This window comes from Aphidius gifuensis, linkage group LG5 (genome assembly GCF_014905175.1).
Source record: "Aphidius gifuensis isolate YNYX2018 linkage group LG5, ASM1490517v1, whole genome shotgun sequence".
Classification (NCBI taxonomy): domain Eukaryota; kingdom Metazoa; phylum Arthropoda; class Insecta; order Hymenoptera; family Braconidae; genus Aphidius; species Aphidius gifuensis.
Window position 1 is genome coordinate 3,279,272 of NC_057792.1, and position 26,620 is coordinate 3,305,891.

At 21.6% G+C, this 26,620-nt stretch overlaps 1 protein-coding gene and 1 non-coding gene across 4 annotated transcripts in view; one reads left to right on the top strand and one right to left on the bottom strand.

The window, feature by feature from the left end:
- Positions 1-26,620, bottom strand: part of LOC122856741 — a 43,787-nt gene that overhangs the window by 13,137 nt on the left and 4,030 nt on the right. For 2 of the 3 annotated variants that reach the window (XM_044158533.1, XM_044158532.1), the window contains exons 2-10: positions 22,526-23,287; positions 19,640-19,837; positions 7,339-7,521; positions 6,502-7,102; positions 4,584-4,673; positions 3,303-3,426; positions 2,971-3,151; positions 1,966-2,058; positions 1,317-1,670 (exon numbers count right to left, since the gene is read on the bottom strand). In XM_044158533.1, coding sequence (XP_044014468.1) covers positions 1,317-1,670; positions 1,966-2,058; positions 2,971-3,151; positions 3,303-3,426; positions 4,584-4,673; positions 6,502-7,102; positions 7,339-7,521; positions 19,640-19,837; positions 22,526-23,287 — 2,586 coding nt within the window. Of the gene's footprint in view, positions 1-1,316; positions 1,671-1,965; positions 2,059-2,970; positions 3,152-3,302; positions 3,427-4,583; positions 4,674-6,501; positions 7,103-7,338; positions 7,522-19,639; positions 19,838-22,525; positions 23,288-24,958; positions 25,915-26,620 lie in introns of those variants that run through there. The other variant, XM_044158534.1, reaches the window with a different exon arrangement.
- Trnas-uga lies at positions 20,984-21,065 on the top strand. Its single transcript has one exon. It is a non-coding gene; the product is annotated as a tRNA-Ser (tRNA).

Below are 26,620 nucleotides of genomic sequence, written 5' to 3' on the forward strand. Positions count from 1 at the left end.
GTTGTGCCGCAACGTTCATGCAAATAAGTGAGCCTTTGCTGCTGCTACTTTGCTCCACGAGTTTAAAACATTTTTATATATTGTATATTTTTTTTTTTTTTTGACATCATGACGCCTTATAGGTAAGCAAAGGCTTTTTTTCCATTGGCCCTTTAGTCCTCGATTTTTTTTATTTTTTTTTCAACTCTTTATTCTCATTTTATTTCTATTCTCTCTCTAAAAAAATAAAAATTCTTTTTTCATTTTTCCTCTCTCTCTCTGAATGTATTTTCTTTATAACCCTTTTTTTTTTTTTTAAATTTTTTTTCAACCTCTTGGCATCATTGTCCGTTAACATTTTTGCTTGAATACAATCTCTTGTTTAACGACAAACACTGAGAGACAACATACAATCTTTAACAACTTGAAAAAATAAAAAAAAAAAATTACTTTTTTATTATTATTTAAATATATAATTTTTTTTCATGTATTTAAAAAACAATTTTTTTTTTTATTATTATTAATATTATTCTTTTTGTCTTTGTTTTATGTAATTTTTTTTATCAAAGGTTTATATATATTTTATCATTGAGCATATAATGTCAAATTAAATAACAAAAAAAAAAAGATATGAATTTTTTTTTTTATTTTTTCTATTTAGATTGTATATAGATTTTATTGTGATTTAAATATTGAAATAAAAAAAAAAGTACATAAAGAGGGTTAGAGAGTAAAATGTAACAGCTGTTTGTAATTTGATTTGAATAAAATGTAATGTGATAAGATTGTAGACTTTATGGGTGTCGAGAAATGAGACAAAAGTTAAAATATAAATACATACATACAACAGTTACACCCATGCAAATATTAAAAATTAAAAAAAAAAAAATTTCTTTACTACATTGTTAAAGAAATAAAAAAAAAAATGAAGACGAAAAAAAAATTTTAGAAATGTTTTTTTTTCCATTATTATTACGAGTGTGTTTGTTATGTCTATTGTGAAATATTTATTTTAAAAAAAAAGTATTAAATAACATTTAAAAAAAAAAAAAAAAAACTGAAATTATTTTTTTATTTTAAATAAATAAAAAGAAATATTTGTGATAATAATTTTGCTGAGTCAATGGGGGTTGACTTTATAATAACTCGTCTTTTTTTTTATTTTATATTTTTTTTTTTCGATTACTCAACAGACATAGGAGTGTTTCGAAATGATCTACATCCGCATATATTTATTATCCCTGACACAATTATCAAATAATTTAATTTTTAAATATTTTAAAGTTTAATTTAATTTACTATTTTATTTTTTTATAATTATTTAATTATTTACTTACTTCATTTGATTGTTCTTTAATTGTACGTAATACAGCTAAATTTCTTATTGTTGCACGTCGTGTTTCAAATGAATTTTCAAGACGTACTGCTGTATTTTCAACTTCTTCAATAAGTTTACGTGCACGTTTCAATGAATTTTCAACATAATCCAAATGTGATAATGGTAATGCATGTTCATCAAGACATGATATACACTCATTTGCTTCACGATTTGTTTTTATTTTTGTTGTTTCATTTAATAATCTACTAAATTGTGTCAATGAATTATTTTTTTTATTTTCTTTTAACTCTGACATTTCCATTATTAAACGACGTCCCCAAGATTGCCATTCTGACATTATACTGTCATATTCCTTAAAATTTTCAAAATAAAAAAAAATACAAAATTAATCATTAAATAATTTAAATACATTAATTTTACAATTTAACATTAGCTTTACAATTATTCTACAGCTTATTATATTACTATAATAATTATTTTTTAAATTTAATATAATTTATGAATGCTCAAACATTATCAATAATTATAAATAATTAAATATAAATTATAGTATTATAAGCTCACTGTAATAATTTATAAATATCAAAATGAATGAGATAAAATATAAAAAAAAAAAAAAAAAAATAGTTAAAGAGCTGTTTTCTCACCTTGTAAAATGCAATCCAGTGCTTCTGATCGTAGCAATCATCCCTTCGTCTTGGGAACCTCCTACTGAGGCAGTCATCATCAACACTCGTGATCTACAAAAGAGGAATAAACTCATAAAAACCAGTACCATAAAAATACATTTAAAAAACACATGTACAGATAATATAAAAAATAATATACAAATGTGTAATGAATAATAAAAATAATATGATAATAAAAATTAAATGAAAAAAATAAATAAATTGAAAGTAAAAAGAAATATTAAATTTATTTCAATGGTATATAGATTTAAATAATTACAACGTGATCGACATTGATAATTTTTATTTAGAATAACAAAATAAAAAAAAATTTTATTTTTTGTATATACAATAAATAATGAAGGGAAAAGACAGACAATTGAAATAAATAAGGGGAAAGTAGATGAAAATACGGGCTTGTCAGAATGAATCAAAATGAATAAAGAATTTTTTTTTTTTTTTAAATAAAATATACTTCATTTGACAATAGAGGAATAGGGCAATTATTATTTATTGAGTTCACATAACCCCAACTGTTTTTATACAATACAATAAACTCATTATTGGTCACAATTAAATTCAATCCAAGAGTATATTGCATAATTTTATGAATTATTTTTAAAAATTAATTTTCATTGTTATTTAATTTGATAAAAATAAATATTAAATAATTGAAATTATTTATTTAAAAAACTATAAATTATTTATTAATAATAAAAATTTAATTTAAAAAAAAAATGTATAAAATTATTTAATAGTGTTTATTTAAAGAAGAAGCTTTAAACAATAATTAAAACACATTAAAATTTAGAATTTTATTGAAATTAATTTATAATAAATAATTAATAATTAATTGTTGTTATTAATAAGCTAATTAATAGTTGATAAATTTGTTTTAAAAAATTTGTAAATGTAAGAGAAATTTTAGATTGAGTATGTTGATATTAATGTTTAAATATTAAAAAAATTATAATTATCATTTACCTTGACACTGCTACGTGGAAATTGATTATCTTGAAATTTAAGTGTATCATTTTCAAGTAAAAGTGCTTGTCTCACGTGAACACGATCTTGTACAAGTAATAATGCACAATCAAGTGTATCTAAATCTTGATCATTACCACCACGAATAACAAGAGTCCATCCATTTTTTGTTCTATCAGAACTGTAAATTAATATAAAAAAATAAAAATTATATTAATTCATGTTATTATTTAAATTTCCCAAGTATTTCAAAGTATTAATTTTTAAATTTCAAACTTGTTTTAACACTTTGACATGTCATTCTATATTTGATTTAAAAATAATAATTTTACCTGTGAAGTCGGGCAAGATACAAGAGGTATGATGCAATTTCCCTCGGGCAAATTTTTTCTTTTGCATCTTGTGAATTATTTTCAAACTCAAGTACAAGTCTACCACTTGCATCGTCAGCATAGCCTTAAATAAAAAAAAAATACACATAAATAATATTAAAAGAAAATTAAATATCCCAAAAAAAGAAAAAAAAATTATAATAAATAAAAAAGTAAATTTAAATTTACAAAAAAAAAAAAACAACTAAATTACTCTAGAACGTGTCAGTAGAAATTAAATTATAAGTGTTGGAAAGCTTGATATAAATTTTGTTTTTCAATTTCATCATAATCATAAATAAAAAAGTAATATTATAATTTTAAAAAAAAAAAAATCTAAACACTAAAACAATTTGATAGAGCGAGAAATAAATTTCTATCATAGAAAAATATTTCGATATATAAAAAAAAACAAATTAAATAATAATTTAAAAAATATTATATATACTGAGACAATTTGTTGATAATATTCTCATGAGTATAAATAATATATATATAAATAATAAAATAATTTGACCTGAAATTGAAAAATGTTATAATATAAAAAAATTCCCTTTTGTTTGATGTTGGATGGTGAGAAAGCATTATCGATCAGGCACGACACATATTCGTGTCTACTATATAAACAACAACTACCAAGATCCAATAAATATATATATAAATAAATAAATAAATACATAAGCAAAAAGATTTATATATACAATATGCTATATATGTATTCGGATATCCTGGGATCCGGGTCACATCCTGAATTCGACTTTATTGACACGCTGACGGTGGTTAAGTCTTCTCCAGTTGTATATTTGTTTGTGTATATATATGTTTATATATGTTTATATATATATATAAATATATTTTATATATACAAAACTAACCATGAGCAAGATCACGATCGCGGTAAGTAGGTAAGGCCGACGGCCAGAAAGCCATTCAATGTTTAAGTCTCACAAACGCCTTTGATTCTTCAACGATTTTTTTTCCCTTTTTTTTTTTTTTTTTAATTTATTATTTTCCCTGTGTACATTTTTGTCGTGGTTTTTTTTTTTTTCTATATATATTTTTCTATTTTTCTACTAGCCTACCCTGAGCATCATTATTATATGTTATTTATTTTTTTATTCAATTAAAATCTTCAATTGAATTTCTCACTTGCGTATTTTTATATGATGATGATGATTTTTTAAATTAACTGTTTTACTCTAGTTTACGTCAATTAATTGTGATAAAAATTGTTGTTATTACCTGGTAAACGTAGACCACAATTTAATACACGTTCAGATATATCGTGAATAGTTCTTGGAGGTGATACTTCCTCATCTCGTTTTTTTGTACCTATAAATGGAGTAAAAAAAAAAAAAACATTTATTAATGTGAATAACTCTCTGATGATGATAATGATGATGATGATGATGATTTTGTATTGAGTGGTTTAATTTCCATTCTGGAAAGTGTGTTGGAAAGTTTATTATATTTTCATTTAAGAGATATCATCATAGATAAATATAACGATTGATGATATCGTTGTGAAATTTGGCGCCAATGATTTTTTTTTTTTTATATATAATAAAAAAAAATTAATAGATAAATATGTGTTTATAGATTTAATTTATTTTTTATTGTTTTTTAATTGTTAATGAGGATATTTAATTGTGGTAATTAAGTTGTCTTAAAAGTATACTTATGAAAATATATTTTAAAAAAAATGTAATAAAATAAATAAAACTTTCTAATCAAAATAAAAATTAAATAAATTTACATTTTTAATTTTTTATAGTCTATTTAAATATATAGGCACAACCCTTTGAAAAAAAAACACACAAAAAAATTGATCATTAAACTATTTTATAAATAATTTAAATATGCAAAAAAAAAAAATATATTTATATATATAAAAAATAAAAAAATATTTATTTAAAAATTTGAATAATAATCGATGGAAATTTTAGTAAGTCATATGTATGTATTGAGCTCGAAACCAATAGTAAATAGTTGGCGGAAGTGATTAAATTCACAAATGGAAACTGGAAACTGACAAGTGGAAAACCAGCTGTCTCACAGTTTCTTTTCTTTATCTCTTTTTAATCGTAAAGTAGTAATCTATCTTTGTATTTTCAGACTTGATTTTACACAGTAAATAAAGTATTAAAAAAAAAAAAATCAAATACATAGAAGAGAGGAGAGAAGGTAATAGTACCACTAGTGTAAGAGATAAATAGAGATAAAAAAAAAAATTACAGTACATGAAAATATAAGAAGAAAAAAAAAAAAAGGAAAAAAAGATAGAGAATGGGTTAGGACCACCCGTCGAATGGCAATTGTTGATGCCGCAAGGTAAAATTGTTGAGAACTCAACGCTACTCCATGTGATTTAAACATATATTATCTATATATATATTTCATGAAATGCGATGCCCAGTAATTGCTGGGGCGTAACCCACCCGACAATTTAAACTTACATGTTTTAAAATCTAATACATAACCGTCACACTCATTTCAAGTTTAAGGCACACGCGACCTTTTACATATTAAAAAATAAATATTATATATGAATAGATAAATAATGAAATTTAAAATAAAAGATAAATATCTTAAATTGATTTTCATTTTCAGCCTGTTATATATACAAACGAATGAATAATTTAATATTTTAATAAATCATGTACTTGTTGACGAATTAAACATGGCATTATTTGTTTATGCGTTAGAAAGTTTTTTTTTTTTTTTTTTTATATGAAATTAATTTTTAAATAACAATATATATTAAGTGTTTTATATTGTAAAAAAAAAAAAGAAAAGTTAAATTATGAAATATAAATAAATATATAATAAAAAAAAAAAAAAAATATAAAATTAGAATTATATTTCAAAATAATGTGATAAAAATGATAAAAATGATTTTTTTTTAGTCAATAAAATTTATGTTTGAATGATTCAATTAAAATGAGTGGGATTTATTTATTTTTTTTAGAAAGTTTTTTTATCAAATTATATATACTGCTTATAAACAAAAAAAAAAAAAAAAAAAACATTTAGATAAATATTTGAATTTAATTTATAGTGTTGAATTGATTTGATAAATAAAAAGGTCAAATAAATGATATAATTATTGTTAAATAATGATACAAAGTAAAATGTTAAAAATATTTTTTAAAAAACTTACCAAAAGCCATTCTAACTTCTTCTTCATCATCACTATCAATATGTTTAAATCCATCAACTTCAAATGTTTTAGATGTATTATCAATATTACAATGACAATTATCATCATGATGATTTATCGAATGATTATCATCAATACATTTACAGCCAATTAATGGATCATCAGTATCAATATTTCTACATGCTGGACAAGGAAATATCAAATCATCCATACTAATTTTTTCAATTTTTCTCTCAACAGTAACTAATAATGTACTTATTAAGCTAACAATATCATCATTTGTATTATCATTAATATTTATTAATTTTGTATTATTATTATTATTAATCATTGATTCAAGATATATTGGTTTACATAAATTTTCAATATTTATTTGGGTTTCTTCTTTGTGTCTATTTGTATTATTATTTTCATTATATTTCATTTTTATTTTATCATCAGTATTTGATGATGTAGATGATGATTGTTTTTGTGATGATAATACATTCGTATCGTTTGTTGATTTTTTACGTCTACGACGTATTGGTGATTTTTTTGGTATATCAATTCGACAATCAAATACACCAGGAGTACGCATTGACGAACGCCAAATCAAGGCAATCTATGGAAAATTTAAATAACCATTAATTAATAAATTAAAGAGAAATTTTTTATCAATAATCTAAGATTATTTAAATTGATAATTTCTATTGTTTTATTTTAATTTTTATCATCAAACTGCAATCAAGTATAGATTCATTGATTTAATAAGAAAATAATTTAAAATAATAATAATAAAAATTTGAATATAAATTAAATAATTAAATTAACTATCAAGAATATAAATTAACAGCAAACCTCAACGATATCGATGACACTTTCTTGTTGTTTATCCTTGTTATTAAGTTGATTTTTACTACGTACACATAGATAAGATTCCCCTTGTCTCAATGAAGATGATTCTAGCTCACCAAGTTGAACTACCAATGCTTTATCTGACAATGTCAATGGCCAACCATAAGGCACCAATGAATCATCATCCTGAAATTTCAAAAAAAAAATTATCATTAGATTAAAAAAATTTACACATTCAACAGTTATTATTATTATCATCATCATGATGAAAAAAAATTTTTAATCTGTTAGCTTGCAGAATTCTTTTGTTTCACTTAAATTTCACAGGAATATTTTATATCAAAAGATTTATTTTATTCAAGTGCATTTGCAATGAGTCATGTGGAAGATGTTTTTTTTTTTTGAATAAAAAATTTTTGTTTATAATAATTTTTAAAAAAGTTTGTGAGTTTGATTTAACTTGTGATAATGTTGATATGCAAGTTTTGAATATATGGTTTGTTATTTTGTTTGTGTATATATTGTGGTGGCATGCAGGAGATTGCTTGTCCCAAGGGGCCTGGAGTGCACCATAGGCTTCATTTTACACACTCTTCCGGGTTTGATCTTGAGAGTTCTTTTTTTAAAAAAAAAAAAACATTACAAAACAAGTAATAGTAAGTGTGGATATTTTATTTTCAAGCTTGGTGTTTACCTTGTCTATTTTATTCAAGATTTACATATTTATTTGTATATATAAAATTTATAAAATTTATATACGATATGATATGATTGGATATGATAGCTAAACTTTGCTTATGGCAATATTCACATGGTAAAAAAAATAAATACTGTAGTTTAATATGTTATATCACACAATGGTTTTGTAGTAGCCGACAACAATAATATTTATAATCATTTTTAAATCTATATAGAAAAATTATTTTTAAATATAGTTTAACAATTGTTGGTACTTTTTTTTTTTTTTTTTTATGTATTTCTATTTATCATTTGATATTTAAATAGTAACACAATGACTTGTATATTTTTATTAACAAATTTTGTAATAAATTTAGAGAAGAAAAAATAATTATTTTTTTACTTTTTATAACTTCCTGTTTTTAATAGTTTTTTTTTTTTTAAATAATAAACTTTTGTTTTTTTTTTCTATTTTTGTGACAATTTAATTGACTGTTAAAATGCTGTCAAGGTAAAAAAAAATAATATTGTTTATTAAATCAATTATTTAAACTTGTATTTATTTGAAAAAAAAAAAAACTACATATTTTATTTATAAAAATAAATAATATATTTATGAAAAAAAAAAAAAAAAGAAAATTAAAATGTTTATTTACTCTAGCTAATTGTTAGATTAAATTTTTTTTTTTTTTTAATAATTATTAACTATAAATAAACATAAAATGAAATTGAATAAAAAAAAAAAAAAAAAATTTGAAATAATAATTTATAAAAAAAAAAAAAAACATGATGAAAGTGAATAAATAAAAATAAAATTATATTTAATGATAATCATGGTCAAAATCAGATGGTCACTCAACCGCAAATTACGTTTATAACATAATATTAATTTAATCAGTAATTCAACATTCAACACACATTTGCAAATGAAAATTGATTTTACCTTTAGGCTGTAATATAAATACTCTCACCAACTCATAATCATATGTTTATTTAAAAAATCAAATAAAATTCTAAACAATAATTAAAAAATAATAATAAATTTCTACATTATTTTTTTAAATAAACATTGTACTATAATTTTCATGACAAAAGTTTATAATATTTCATCTGATTTTTTCATTAAATCGTTTATTATTTTCATTTCTATTAATATAATTTAATTTTTTCATTTGCTAATTATTATTTACACTTTCTTCAAAAAAAAAAAACAAACATGTCAACATATTTGCATGTCAATATTTTAATAATATAAAAAAACATGAAATAATTTTAAATCATTTTAAAATTTTATAAATTTAAAATTTCACTTCCTCTATTATTTATTTGATGAATAAATTTCATTGCGTGCAATTTGTTATTATTAAAAAAAAAAATATTCATTTCAAATAAAAGCAATATGTTTTTTTGCATTTTTCATTACTTTTTTTTTTCATATAGAAAATAAAATTTTTATTACAGATCATTTGAAATAATGAACAAGTATCATGTATTTAAAAAAAAATAAATATATATATGTACAGAATATAAATTTGAAAAAGAAGGGTAAAAAAGGGGATGGCCAAGATGGTTAATAGGAAAGGGAGTTAAATAAAAAAATAAATAAAATAAAATATGTAACAAGAAGAAGAGTATAACCGGTTAAACAACGATTTGTCCCCCCAAGGGGTAATGAAGTCATTTTTTTTTCATTGAAATTCAACGAAAATTGCACTTACATATACCAATGCCAATGACTGACTTGCAAGCATGTATGCAAGTTAAAATCAACTGTAAAACATTTGAATAATTTACTGTGTGAATATCTATATATTTTATTTTTTTTTTTCATAAATAAAAAATTATATTTAAATAAATAATTAATAACTAGATAAAATATCTATTAAAAATCATTTGTAAAATTGAAAAAAAAAAAACTCAATTAAATATATATTTAATTTAAATTTATAAATTAATTCAATTGAATAAAATTAATCCCTCTTTAAGAAACAAAAAAAAAAAAGTAAAAAGTAAATTATTCTACTTCTAATAAATATATATTTAAAAGTGAAATTAAATATTAAAATTGTTTTTATTTTATTTTTTATAATATTCAAGTAAATACACTGTAATTTTATTTAAAATAAATATATGTGTATATTTAATGTGTTGTAGGAAGTAGCAATATAAGAGTTTATCTTCTGTCGAGATGATGGCAAAGCACACTGAATAGAAAATAAAAAAAAATATTTATAAACATATATATTTAGATTGCGTATCACCTACGTCTAATTAGCTTTTCGCGTTTATGTTGCTGCTGTATATAAACATATTATCCATTCAAAATCAAATTCTTGATATTTTTTTTTTTTTTTTTTCGAATGTATATGTGTAGATTGTGAAAAAGAGTTAAGTCTCTATAGAATCAGACAAGTTGAACATACAAGTAAACGACGACTCAATTATGTACAAACCAACAGCGAGAAAGCATATACACATAAATGAGAGTTGCAGACATCAGACGTTCACGGTCATCGTACTTGATGACCATCCAACGAGTGATCGTTTGATGCCCACTCACTATATTTTTTCCCTTCACTAATTTCATATTTTTTTTTTTTATTTCATTTCATATTTATCCCCGGAAATGATTTACGTAACCGAGTTTTGCAATTTTTTATTTTTTATTTAATTTATCTTGTATCAAGGGGGTTTAACTTGACGTGAATTAAATTATTATATTTATTTATTTACAGTTGATTTATTAGTTAATGTGTATCAATAATAATTTTTTGATTAACAATTACATATATATATTTTAAAATAAAATTGTTATGAATATAATTAAAAATTTAGAAAAACAAGGTATAAAAAAGTATTTAAATTTTTGTTTTTTTTTTCAACGTCAATAACACTGCATTGATATTTGTATAGTCTGGGATTTTGTTTTGCATTTTGATATTTATGTACCGTTTTATATTATTACCCAAAAGGACTTGCTATTTTTTTTTTTTTTTGTATACACACTATCGCTTTTCAGATAACAACTTACTTTACGTCACGAACAATGGAAAATATATTTATTTAAAAAAATATACAACAATGCAATATTAAATTTGTAAAATAACAAATTTTAAAAGTTTAAAAAATTATAAATAATATAAAAATAAATTGAAATAACAAAACAAAATAATAAAAAATTATTAAATATTATTTTGTAAGTACATTGTGTGTAGGTTGAGTAATTTAAAAACAAATAAAACGCCCAAATAAACATTAACCCATTTTATTATGACTTTGTAAATCCTAAAATTTACAAATATTATTTTTAAAAAAATAAAAAGTTATATATAATGATAAAGAGAAATAAAAAAAAAAAAAAAATTATTATTTCCCTAGTAGTACTTATGTGTTACAAGATAAACAAGATTCTCGGTAGTTGTGTATATAGAATTATTTTAATGCAGCCATTGACCTCGTATATCGTAATCAGTTTAATAATTTTCCCGACAAAATTATTCCCTTCTTTAAACACTCGTAACCAATTTATTGACCTCTCACATTTCACATATTAACGTCAAGATAAAACAGAAGAAAAAAAAAAAATAACAAGTGAGCAAAAAAAAAAAAAAAAACGGAAGTCATTTCTCTTTTTTTTTTTTTTGTCTAAATGAACATAAAAATTTTCCAGACAAATTGATCATCAATTTGAATTGACATTTAAATGTGATAAAAATGAAGATATAAAAAATGAAATTAATATATATGTTTTTTGGATTGAGTCCAAGAGTTAATAGTGCCAATTTTTTTCACATAAAATTATTGTACAATGATGATGATAATATACTTTTTTTTTTGTTTCAACAACTAGATAGTAAAAATAAATTGATTTTAAATGACAAAAACTTCAATTGAAACCGACAATGTTTATTCCCAAACTAACAATTATTAATCAAAAATATAAAATGATGGTTAAAAATAAAAAATTTACGAAATTTTTTACACTCAACTAAGAGAATTTATTACAAAATAATTTGTTATTATTTTTTTTTTTTTCTCAAATTATTTTAAATTACATTTCTTAATATTACAAAATTTGTCTATTATAAAATTTTTTGATTGAACTTTAAAATGATTATTTTTTATTTCTAAATTAGTAAATAAATCAACTAATTAATTAGTCAATTAATAGATAAAAAAAAAAGTAACCATATAAATAGATAAATAAATCAATGAAAGATTAATTAATTAGTTAATTAATAAATAGATAAAATAGTAAATTAATAAATCAATAGATAAAAATACAAAGAGAAAAAAAAAAAAAAACTAGTAGCTTGTCTGACTATATTTAAGTGATTACTACTTGAACCGTCAGACAAGTATAAAAATTTTGATGTTTCCAGTTATATTAGTGGCTCGTTAACAGTATAATCCATGCTTGACTTATTTTAACTGTTTTTTTAATTATTTATACTCACGCAATTTTTACTCAAACAATCGGACAAGCATCGATAATTTCTACTTAAACAATTAAACAACTATATATCCTCTATTTTTTCCTCGACAACCTCACAACCAAAATTAAATCTTTTTAAAAAAAAACCCTCCCATTGATTCATAATAAAATTATTTCTATGAATAACATATTCATTCATTCATAAATATATATTTTTAAAATATAAATAATATATCAACAATCAAACTTGATCAGTAAATATATTTTCAATTCTCTAAACATTGACAGTTAAATACATTATTATTATTTTTCATAATATACAATTAATCACGATTACCATCACTTAAAGCATTTACAACAATAAATTAAAATATTTATTTTCATTTGCAAATAATAACGGTAAATTTTTTTTCCCTTTAAATCAATTTATTATTACTATTTATGAAAAAAAAATAAAAATAAATATATCTGATGTAATATGAGAGAGTGAAATGGGTGGGAAAATTCCAGCATTCCAGTGTACGTAAAAAAAAAAAAAAAAAAATGTCAACCATTGGATTGAAATTGGCAGTTAAATACGCATGAAAATATTTTATATAAAAATAATAATAATAATGAAAGATTGAAATGGAATGAGACACCCACGCGGGACGTCATGCGGCTCGATTACGAGATTCGCGCCATTGACTTGCATGAATATATTTTTTTTGTTGGTATGTGTACCTGTGCAAAAATAATATAAACATATATATATAAATAATAATAGTTATAATAATAATAAAAAAAAGGATAAGAAGGCATGCCAAGGAGCGTGTGGGCAGTGCCCCGGAATGCACTGGACACGCGAGATATGTATATATATTTACTTCAATGGTACCAGATATATATATTCATGGTGCAGCTTGCACGTGTTATAAACCCGCATATAATTTCATGCATCCTGTCATTATCATTTTATGAGATAAGAACCAAATATTCCGCACTTTGTTATATCTATCCGTTATTTTAATAAGAAATCTTTTTTTTTTTTTTATTTTTATTATTTTTATTTATTAGTTTTTTTACTGTGTCAATTTATGTCAAGCTATATGGTTTTTATTTTTTTTTTTATTTTAAATTATCTATATAGCAAATGTTTAATTAACACTTTTTTTAGTAATGATATTTGTTTTATTATTGTATTTTAAATAATTATTATTAGAAAAAAAAAAAATTATTATAATATCAACACCTATTTAATTGCATATAAAATCATAAAATATAATTATGATTTTTTTTTCTTTTGCTCTAATTTCACTTGTATTTATTAATAATAATAATAATAAAAAATAAATAATAACATTAAACTTGAAAATTAAATAAATAATTAAACTATTTGTATAAAATGTTTTTTTTTTTTTAATATACTTTGTTTTGTTCATTTAAAAGTAAATATTATTATTATTAATTTTTTAAATATTGAAATTATTAAAATAAACAATTTAAATATGTATATTATTATTAATAATTATTATAATTAAATATACAATTAAATAAATATATTTAAAAAAAAAAAAAAACTCTTTTTTCATTTCTTAATTTTGTTGTTGAATATATATAAAAAAAAAAAAAAAGTAATATGTAAAATATTTATTTAAATGTTTTAAAAATCGATAAGTTGAATTATGGTTTGTATTTTATAAATGTAAACCAAAAATGGTACCGCTCTTTGATCGAAAAGAGGAGTCACTCTTTAACAGTATGTGCCGTAAAATCTCGAAGAATGAATGCCTCTAGCAAATTCGCATCATCATCATCATCATCATCATTATCATCATTATCATCATCATCGAAAGACGAATGTGAATAAGCTCGTAAAGGTATAAACTCTTTTTTTTCTTCTTTTTTTCATGTTTTTTTTTTTTTGCCCCCCTCACACACCCCTCAAGGTACATTCATATTATAAAATAAAACTTTCGCACGAGCTCTTCTTCAGTTGCTTCTCTTTACAGACATCTTTTCATCTACATACAAATACACCACATATAAACATTATTTATTTATATATATATATCTTCTTATTCACATGAAGTCGGCTCGTTCAACGCTGTAATTACCATCGCGTAAAATGCAACCAACCGATATTACGAATAACCAAACGCAAAAAAAAAAAAACCATCAGTCAAATAAATATTTAAAAAATAAATTTCTTTTTTAAATTATAACAAGCCGTGAAAAATGACTTATAATAATATTTAATTATGAAATATACATCAAAAAAATATATACGTGAATTGACTTATGATGTTACTGTATTTTTTTAATTTTTTCTTATTATTAATAATTATCATATTATTCAAGTAAAATATAAAATTAAAAAAATATTTTAAAATAGTTTTTTTTTTTTTTCTTTTTATTTAAATAATATTAGCCGATTATTATTTTACATATAAATAATCATCAATATGTTGAATAATAAAACACAATCTAGATAATAAAAAGGAAATTTTTTTTATTTTTATTTATTTTTTCATAAATAATCAAGTTAAATAAACATAAAATTTTTAGAACATATAAATTTTGAATGTTGAATAGAAAAAAATATTTTAAAATGCATATAATAAATTTCAAATAAAATTATTCCAACGGTTATTTTTCTCTGGTTTTTCAATGAAATATATTTTTATATATTTTTTTTTTTTAAATAAAATAATCGTTATTGTAAATTTATGGATTGTCAATTTTCATGTTTGATTGTAAATTTGTATTTATTTTTTCTCTTTAAATTTATTGAAGAGAAAAAAAATTTAATAAAAAACTATTTTAAAATTATATGTAGATGGAATTTGAGCTGCAGATAATTCAATATAAAAAAAAAAATAAAAAAATTAACCGGGTAGTGTTTAGTTCACACGCTTAAAACTTGTATGTAATATATATGTGTGTATGTGTGTGGGTGGGTGGTCTTACACTCGACTGATTCCCCCTCATCCAGGTTAATTTAAATGCACCTTTTACGCAAATTAAATAAACATATATATATTTATATTGCACTCTAACAAATCGTTTACTCGAATGTCCAAAAATAGTAATGAAATAATTTTTTTTTTTTTTATTTTAATAATTTCATTTCGAAATATATAAAACAGGTAAATAAATTATTAAACTAAATAATTTAATGAAAGCAGATATAAATAATTTAAAAAAAAAATAATTATTAATAAATTTATATCAATATTAAAAACAAAAATTAAATTTTGATTCGAAATAAAATTCAAATCGAAATATAAAAATTAAATTTCGAAATGAAAAAAAAAGAAAAAAAAAATATATAATTAAATTGCAAATTAAAATTAAATTTCAATTATAAAAACAAATTTAAATTTCGAAATGTAAAAAAATTATATTTCAAATAGAAAATAATTAAATTACGATTGTTACATAAAAAAAAAAAATTATTTTTTTTCTTTCCCTCTTTTAAATTACTTTTAAGACAAGAATATCAATATACATTACAACTTGAAATGAAATTAATAAAAAACATAAATAAATTGTATATAATATTATAAAAAAAAAAAAATAATATCATTGACGATCGAAGGTCAGGCTCACCGTGAGGTTCCATGTGTGTTGCCAACACGACCATTCACGAACGATCCGCGGTGTAACTGACCTACGACAACGATTCGTTCACCCCACAAATAAAATAATTTTTATTTGTCTCATACCAAATAAACCACAATAATATCACAAATAAAAAAAAAAAAAAAAAAATTAATCACAAACACACTTTGTATACTTAAAAATACTAACCACAAAAAATTTTTTTATTCTTTTAAATTCACTCCAAAAATTAATTTATTAAATGAATAATAAAAAAAACCACTGTCACATAAAATTATTTTAAAAAATCACTCACTAAATATAAAATAAACTAATTATCCATATAAAAAAAAATATATTTCAATAAATAAATACTAAATCAACACTAAAAAATCTCAAGTCACAAATTTTATCTATCAATTTTTTTTTTTCCTTCAATTTTATATAGCCAATAAAAAAGTTCTATTAAAAAATAATAATAATAATATATTGTTATTAAAATTGATAAATATATTTATAACAAAAAAATTGAATTTAAATAAATGATTAAGTAAGCTGAAGAGACAGTCGCGACGATGCACGAAACGGCAATGGCCCTGTGTGTTTCGACGTAGTAACATTCAAGTCTCAACTAATGCCAAACCCGTTCGTTCTTTCGTTCCTTCGTATACATTAAACATATATATAAAATGTATATAAAATAATATCCCCCACTATGATAATTTTATATCCCCCCTACTGAAATTATTTATTTTTCCATTTATGAGTACCATAAGAGTGTAACTGAGAGAAGAGACTGGTTCTTGTGTTGCTTTCGGACTTGAGCATTATATTTTTTTCTCCCACTTTTTTCTATATCTACCCCCCACCCACCCACTAAAACTACCCATATATATATATGGTTTTTTTTTTTTTGTTAACAATATATAGCTACATATATATTTTCAAATGAAAAAGACAAGGTATATATGTAACAGGCAACAACAAAGGCTGGAAGTAATAAATGTATGTGTCGCGCCTTCTTCCGTACTTAAACAACAACTACCACAACTTAATACTAGTTACACATATAGAACCGGTAAATATATATCCATGGGAGTTGTATATCTTTTTTGATATATATATATATATGAATTTTAAATGCATATAGGTATTTTATTTTTTTATTTTTTAGTCAATTTTTTATTTTTATTATTTTCGAGAAGAGAATGCTAAGATGAGAGAAAAATATTACTGTTAATACTTGTATGAGACACACCAGTTTATATAGTGACTACTTGGTGGCCAACGAACTTTAAATTTTTTTTTATTTTTAAGATGAAGAACAGAGCTTTTGACGAACAGGTCTTTATTTGAATTATTAATATTTAATTTAATTTTATGATGACAAAAACGTTATGCTATTTTCTCTCACAATAATAATAAAAATATTTATCAATTATTTATAATTTTTTTTTTCTAGAAATATTTACTCTTTATAAATTGCCTGTTTTTTTTATTTAGTTAATAAATAAAATAATTAATTAATAATTAATAGCTGTTTAATTGTGAAAAAAATTATTTCTATCACTTGTCTTTTTTTTTTTTACTTTCATTCATTATATTTTTTTTTATTACTTTCATTGTTACATTGTAATGGCAATAAATTATTTTTTTATTTGATAAAAACTGGCTTGTGTTTGAAAAAAAAAAAAATATATATATAAATAGTAAAATGTAATAATATAGGTAATAAAATTTGTCACAAATATATTGAGCTATTATTTTTATTATTTTGTAATAGTGGGTGTTAAATCATAGCAATATATTTTGTAAATAATAAATTATTTTTTATAAAAAAAATAAAATACAGTATAAACAAAATAGATTATTATTATTTAAAAATATTTTATAATTTAATTTAAAATCAGCTGGTAATTATTACTATTGTTACTGTGATACCGTTGATGTGGAAAATTCGATTGAGGACATTTGCGGTTAGCCTATTTAATCATCAAACACACCCAACAATTTATATATATATATTATTTTTATTTAATTTTTTTTTTTTTCCGATATTCAATGTTTTGTCCTTGGTTTATTGTATGTGAATTTATGTAACACAATGGAGCAACAAAAGGCTGCTGGTTTTATCAAGATATTTATTTATATTTTAACTGTATAAATTTATTTATTTTTTTTAAATAAATAAATTTTCTTTTCTAATGATAATAGTGCATTTTTTTTTTTCTTTGATAATACTGCTAGATTAGAATCTTGTTTATTTTTTTTCCTGATATTTTTACCAGGAAGCTCGTCTGATTTCAGGCAACCCAATTTTATCACAAATCTCTTTTTTTTTTTTTTTATTTTATCTAAATTTGTTTATCATCTAATTTTTTTGGTAAACATTATATTTCCGGTGTTTAATTTTTGTGTAATCTCATTTTAGAAAAACATATTTTTTTTTTCTCTCCTCATTGATTGTAAGAAAATTTATATAAATTATTTCTTTTTAAGGATTGAGCTATTTTAGTTTAAAAAAAAAAATCGTCATTTTCGTATATATAAACTTAATATTCATTATTTTTTTTCTTTTATAAAAAAACATTAAATAAAAAAAAAAAAAAAAAGAGTTTTAAAACAACCTCGTGCCATCCTCGATGCCCCGCCCCAACACTCTTATCTTTAATACTGTTTTATGGGGCATTCCATAGGTAAATCATCCGTGTGCAATTAAAAGTCTGTATACGATGGTTAAAATTTAAAAAAAAAAAAAAAAAATTAAACGTAAAAAAAAACGAGAATAGACTAACAAAAAAATAATACAGAAAAAAAAAAACATATGCATGTAATGTACTTGTTCTTATCTTCACGTGTCTGACCAAAAAACTTTATACCCCTAGTTTGAAAAAAAAAAAAAAAGAATAATAATAATAATAAATAGTAACAAAATAAGATAAAAAAAAAAAGTTTGTTATTTTTTTCCCTTTCTTTTCACTCTTGTTTATCCAATTTTTTTATTTATTTTTTATTTAACTCGTCACGTACTCAATTGCTTTCGTCATCGCATAAAGTCTGATAAATGTATATATGCATTTTGTCGATTCGATAATCGGTATCAATTGTAAAAAAAATAACTTTCACTCAATCACTCTCAGGGTCATTTTTTTAAAACTCTTTATCATTATTTTTTATTTTCTATTTCTTTTTTTTTTTTTTCGATTATGTTATTATCAATTTATTTTTATTATGTTATTATCAATTTTTTTTTTTTTTTCTTCAATTTTTCATTTACAATATTTATGTTATTGATGATGATGATGGGGTTGATGAAAAAAAAAATATATATATATATAAAGAAAGTATATACTGTTTGATAAAAAGAAATGAAAAAAAAATGGATTAAAAAAAATAAAATAAATAAATGAAAAACAAGTGTAGTTATTACATATTTCCGGTGATATAAAAATTGAATCGTAATAATTTTTAAAAACTAATTGAAGAAATAAAAAAAAAAACAAGAAATGATTTATAAATATTAAATTTAAATATTAATAAACATAAATTGTTTATTTTTTAAATTTAAATTATAGAGAGTGCTGGGATTAATTTACTAGATTAATTTACCTTTTCAATGACTTGTTGTTTAATTTTAGCAAGTAAATTTGCTGCTGGTGATAAGTATGATTCAACAAAAATTTCAATATTTCCATGATAAGCACAAACAAGTATATCACGTGCTTGTTTTGTCAATGGATCCAAAACATATTCACCATAAATTGGACCCAATAAACTACGTACAAGTGATGCAACATCACCACGAACCTGAAAATTATAACAAATAAATTTCCATTAGATTTTTTTTTTTTAAAATATTATATACAAGTATCTATAAGGGCGCAGGAAGTATCAAGTATGCCTGCGGGTCTGTGGGTTCTCGACAATTTACAAACTTGAGATTTATTTTTTATATATATATTTTATATTTTTTTTAATCGTTTTTATCGAGGATATCTATCTACTTGGATAGGATGTCCTTTCAACGCATGAATTATATCAGGTTTATATCATAAAAAATTTTAAACAGGAAATTTTTATAATTTAAAAAAAAAAATTCAGAATTTTTTTATATAAACTAACATATTTTTTTTATGAATCAAGTTTTTGTTTTATTAATATAAATATTTATTTTTGATAAAGAACAATTGTCTTTTGATGAGGAGGCTTTTTTTAAAACCGGATATTTAATGTTTTAAAATTAAAAATTCAGTACATATCTTCAAACGTTATTTCCGCTTTTATGACTATTATATATACTGTGAAATTAATGATTTATGATTGAAATTTTTTTCCAACAAAATATATATATATATATTTTAATAAACATTTTCATGGTTAATATCTTATGAGCTAATTAGACCGCATGATGACTATATACTTCAACGTAAATGCAATCATAAATTCTCAACTTTTTACATTTTTTTTTTCTCTTAGATAAATAAATATCTTCACAAACACACTTTCTACATACTCATTATAAATAAATACAACTATAAAAATTCAATTTATGCTTAAATTTTGTATTATTTTTTAACGTTTTAATTATGAATTTATTTTTTAATTATTACTATCATGTACTTGACATTCATTTTTCGTTTTAAACAATTATTAAAATTTTTTTTTATTTATTTAATTTTATTTATTAAAAAAGAAAATTAATTTACTTGATTATTTTTAATTAATTTCATAGACAGTATAATAATGCAAAAACCAAAAAAAAAAAAAAAAAACTCGATTAATTTTAAAATCGAAATTCGAAATATTTCAAAGTAATACTTTCAAATTTTAATTTAAAAAATCATTTTATTATTAAAAAAACATTGTAATGTTTAATAATAAACAATTTAAAAATTATGAAATTTTGTTTCTTGTAGATAAAGTGGCAAAAGAAGACACATGAATTTATCGGCAGCTGCGGTGTCCGAGTGGTTAAGGAGATGGACTTGAAATCCATTGGGTTCTACCCGCGCAGGTTCGAATCCTGTCCACAGCGAACATTATTTTTTGTTTTTTTTTTTCATTTTTTCCTCAAAACTATTTAACACTCATGTCTTTAATAAATAATTTATCTAAACTATTTTTTTTCTCTATTATCATCATTACTAAAACATTAAATGTCTAATTATCACTTGAAGCAACTACCAATATATAAAAATAAATTATGACAGTGAATAAAACAATTAAACATTGTCTAAAATATTCTGAGGACATCGTGGGAATAATGAGTGATGATTCCAAGTAAAAAAAAAAAAACTGGACACGTGTAGGGTGTATCCAACAAGCCATAAAATATTATATATAGCCAACACACACATCAGGCACCATACTGTCATATGGGGACTTGGATAAATATTTGAAGAGTTTAACACCGCAACATAAAGGCAGTTTGTTAAAAGAGAATAAAGTATCTTTCTCTCTCTTGGTACTTACATACCAAATGGCTGGAAAAAAAGGTACACAAAGAAAGGGATCCATTTAAGAGACAAGAGATAACCAAACGCATGAAGACTCCATAAGGGGAAATAAAAATGAAAAAAAAAATATATATATTATGAAACGTGGACAGACTGTTGTTGGGTGATCACGCAGAAAATTCACGTTTAAATAAAATTTCATCGAGAATGAATACAACAATGTCAGTTGTCTATATACATCCAATTTCCTTTTAATTTTTTTTTCAAAATTTATTTACTCATCTTTTAGTTTTTGTTGTACATTATTTTATTCATTGCGGATACTTAAACTCCCTTTTTACTGTTCCCCTCTTAAATAACCACCACCCCATCCCCCCTCTTTTTTATATCACAAACATCAATGCAATATTTACTTGTAAATTTGTGGTTTAAAAAATATGATTTATTTATTTTCTTTAACAACCACTTTAGTCTTTTTTTTGATGTATATTATAAATTTTTTTTTTTTCAAACATCATGAATTACTGATACTTTTTCAAGTCATGTTACTAATTCAACATGATTTATATTTTTATCATGGGGTGTTGAATTAACAAGAAAAAAAAAATTGATTATCCTTTTGTAAATTTTTAAATGGAATATACATAAATCCACATGGGGAGGATAAAAAAAAATATTTAGGGGTTGATAAAAAGTAATTTAAAAAATATATCAAATCAATATATATTTATGATAAAAATAATTATTACTTTTATTTGAATATTTTTTTTTTTTTTTTGATACTTTTTTATGCATCGGTAAACATGAAAGGGTTTAATAAAGAAGTGGATAAGAAATTATGTTGAAGGCTCGATGATGGGCACCCCGTTGAGACATATACGAGAAAGTTTTTTTTTTTTTTTTTTATTTGGGTGATCACTTTACTACACAGTGAATTTTTATTATACTTAAAAATATTTTTTTAAAAAGATTGATGAAACGAATTATTGGAACAGTTTAATTTTATACTTGAAAAAAAAAATTAACAAAATATACTTACATTTAATTGATGCTGATAAACTGGTATTATTTTTTGATTTTTAATATCATTATTATCATTATTTTTATCATTTTTTATTGGATTATAATTAACTTGATTATTATTAATAATATTTTGTGTATTATTATTAATTAAATTTGTTATTTTTGTGTTATTTAATTCATTATTTAAATCATTATTATCAATTGAATCAAGTAGACTTTCTGAGCCAAATTTTTTTGGTGATTTAATTAATTTTTTTTTTATATTATCATCAATATTTCTTGTCAATGATGTTGTACGTATAATTGTTTTTTTATTACTATTTAATTCATTTGATTTAATACTGCTTATATCAATTATTTCAATTTTTTTATCATCAATATACCAAGATGATGATGATGCCACTGCTGATGATGATGATGAACGATTGTTATTTATTTTTTTATTATTTTTATTATATTGTATATTTTTATTACGATTAATTGTATGTGAATTTGTTGAATCATCACGTGATGTTGATGATCCTGATGATGTCAATGCACCTTTACATTTACGTAAATAATTTTTTACTTTTTTTGTACGAGATTGACGTCCTTCTCCTCCACGACAAATATCCAATGCATCAACAAACTCCTCCTCATCATCTTTTTTATTATTATTATTATTTATTTTATCATCATCATGACAATCATCAATATTATCTTTAAATGGTTGATCAGATGCTAAACTCCATGTTTCATCTTTTTCACCATTAACAAATCTTTTTTCAACTGGAATTACCTGAAAATAAAAAAAAAAACATGAATTAAAAAAAAATAATACTTGAATAACAAATTACATAAAATAATATAAACAATTTATAATAATATTATTATTTTTATTTATTATTAAATAACCAGATTTATATTTATAAAAATTTTATTTTTTATTTTTTCATGTATATATAATTTTATGATGTAAAAATAATAAATATTAACATCGTTAATAATTATTGTAAATATTTTTTTAAAATAAAAAATTTATAAATAAATAAATGTTTACGGTTAAGTTGTTGTATTATGCTATATACAAATTTCCCGTTAGTATCTAAATATTAATATTCTTGTATCGTACTTGTTGAACAACATCCAAAAACGAGTCATGCAAATTGATCCAGATATTTAAATTTTCCATGGATTTTTATCCATAAAAATATATAAAAAAAAACGTTTCATAATATTTTTTTTTGTCTTAATAGAAAGATAATAATATATATTTAATTACATCAACATTAACGACAATAAATAAAAATCCCTATCAAAAAAAAAAAAAATTATTTAAAACTGTATATAAAATTTTTAATTAAATTAATTTTCCATTTAAAAAAAAATATGCCCTATCTACTCAATGACAGAAAAAAAATTTATTTAATACTGTTAATAAAAAAGAGAATATACCTATATATGTGTAAAATCAAGATAAAAAAAAAAAAAAAATTATATTATATTTAAATGACAAAGTCAATGAAGGCGTGGGATAATACGTGGTTATAAAAAAAAGGAAATTTTTTTTTTTTTTTTTTATATAAAGTCATGTTTAAATCTACCGTGTTCACGATAAGAAACGAGACATAAATGGGGAGGAGTACAAAGTGTCTATATGTATATTGTAAAGTGTTATATTCGTGTTTTGTATTCATCTACTTTATAAAATCAAAAAAAGTGACTTATAACAGCGGCATTTGACTATATCTAACAAATACACACACATTTTACTTTGGCCAAAGAGGGAAAGTTGTTTGCCACTCTTCCTTCGAGCTATATATTTCTATATACACAAACTTAACACTTGTCTTTTTTTTTCCTCTTATTTTAAATTTTCTTGTTGTTAATTTTTTTTAAATTTTTTATTTGCGACCCTTTCAATGCCGCTTTCATTCAAATTTTTTTTCATTAAAACGTGACTAGTGTTTATGTATAGCTGTGTGTATATATATGTGTGTGTAAAAATTTTTAATCATTTTATTGTATGTAATGTAATTTTTTTTTTCATTTTGGAGATGTATCTTGAAGAAACTGGTAAAGATAATTGGAGATGTTTGTAAAGTACATAGTTGGAAAGCTTGTTTCTTCTAGTTTCCAAAACCCAGTACATATCACATGTCAATTTTGACCTAAATTTATATACACATAGTATATTAAACTAAAAAATTATTCTATAAAATAATTATAATTGTGTTATTTAATTTTTATAAATAAATTTTTTTTTATATCATATATAAAAAAATTTAAATTTATGATTTTTAATTTTTTCATATAATAACTGTTATTTTAATCTGTATGTAATATTTTTTTAATATATAAATTGAATTATATATTTTATTAATAATATTATAATTATTATTTATTATTAATAAATAATGATGAAAAAAAATAAATAAAAAAAAAACATTTACAAAAGGTATTTATATACCTTCTTTCGACGCAACAGCTTCCAGTCAAAGTGGCTCATCTTCTTCGAGTGACTTCACCTCTGGGTGAAGTGGAAAATAAAGTTTAATAAAAAAAAAAAAAAAAATAATATTATAATAAAAAATGTTATAATAATAATTTATATATATCCCGTTTATTGTGCTGAAGAGACGATCGATTAGCTGACACGCCACAACGCGCACTCAATTTATTCTTGGTTCAAGATATTCTCGACAAACCAGAATTGTAAATATGTGTACTTATGTTTACACATATTTAATATTTTTTAATATTATTATTACTATTATATAAATATTCACGTAAAGTGATTGAATTGTACAACGAAAATAAAAAAATTTTTTTACAAATAAAAAAATTTAATTTAATAAACAAGTAGATACTCTTTTGTTAACTAATCAAAAAAAAAAAAAAATATATACATTTATCCCGGTGATGAAAAACGAAACTGTAAGCACGTATGTCCGGTCAAGTTTATACTCAGAATAATCGATGGAGTCATATTTAAACACTAGAAAAATATTCCTTTTGTTTAAAAAAAAAAAAAACCAAATATTTCCTTGAAAATTGGCTTATTTATATATGGTCATAATAATTATAAAAAAAAATTAATTGATAATTTTATTAACACAGATAGATACTGATTAAAAATAAATATAATTTTTTTATTATAAATATTAATTTGTTTTATTATTTTTTAATTCAACTATTATTATAGAAAAATAAAATAACTTTTTTGTTTTTTTTTTTGAATAAATCACATTATTATTGTTTTAAATTGTTTGATATTAATTTGAGGTATAATTTTAACTGGTAGATATTAAACACTGTTGCTATTTAATAAAATTATTAATTATTATTAATAAAAAAAAAATTATCCAGGGCGTTTTTTACGCGAACAACACGATGTAAACGTTGGTTAAAATCTCCAGGTACTGCGACTGCGATAAATATTTTCTAGAAGAGCATGCGCGTCCTTACAAAGAGCCTACACCCTCACTTATAAATAATTTACCCTTGAGGTATATAAAACAATAATTTAAAAACCCTTTCATTGCAAATAAAAATTCTAGACAAAAGAAATTTAAAGATATTTAAACCCCATATACAAATTAAAGCAAAAAGTTCGAAATATTTAAAAATTCATTTTTCATAAAACTATATAAGGGTAGTTTTTATAAATTTTTTTCAGAGGGAATATTCAAGCCCTCACTGATAATATTAGCGACATCTGTACAGAATAATAACAAGTTTAATATAAAAAGAATAAACAAAGAAAAAAAAAAAAAACCAGGTTGAATTTAAAATGAGAAAAAAAAAATGTTCACAATTTTTGCATGTGAATTTGTAAGACATGTGATTTTAAGACTCATGGGTTATTAAGTAAAGCTCAAACAAGTATTTTCTTATATGTATATGATTAATTTATACATGTGTATGTGTGTGTAAAAATATAAATTGCATTTTATATATTTTGTTGGATAATAATTCAACGATCACGTAACCCAACAATTAAGGTGAAACACAGTGTGTAAGTGTATTGTATATATTACACGATTTTATATATACATAAATGCATTTTATTTAAAATTATATTATCAGTGATTGTTTTGTATTTGTATTTGTAACAATATGTATACATGTA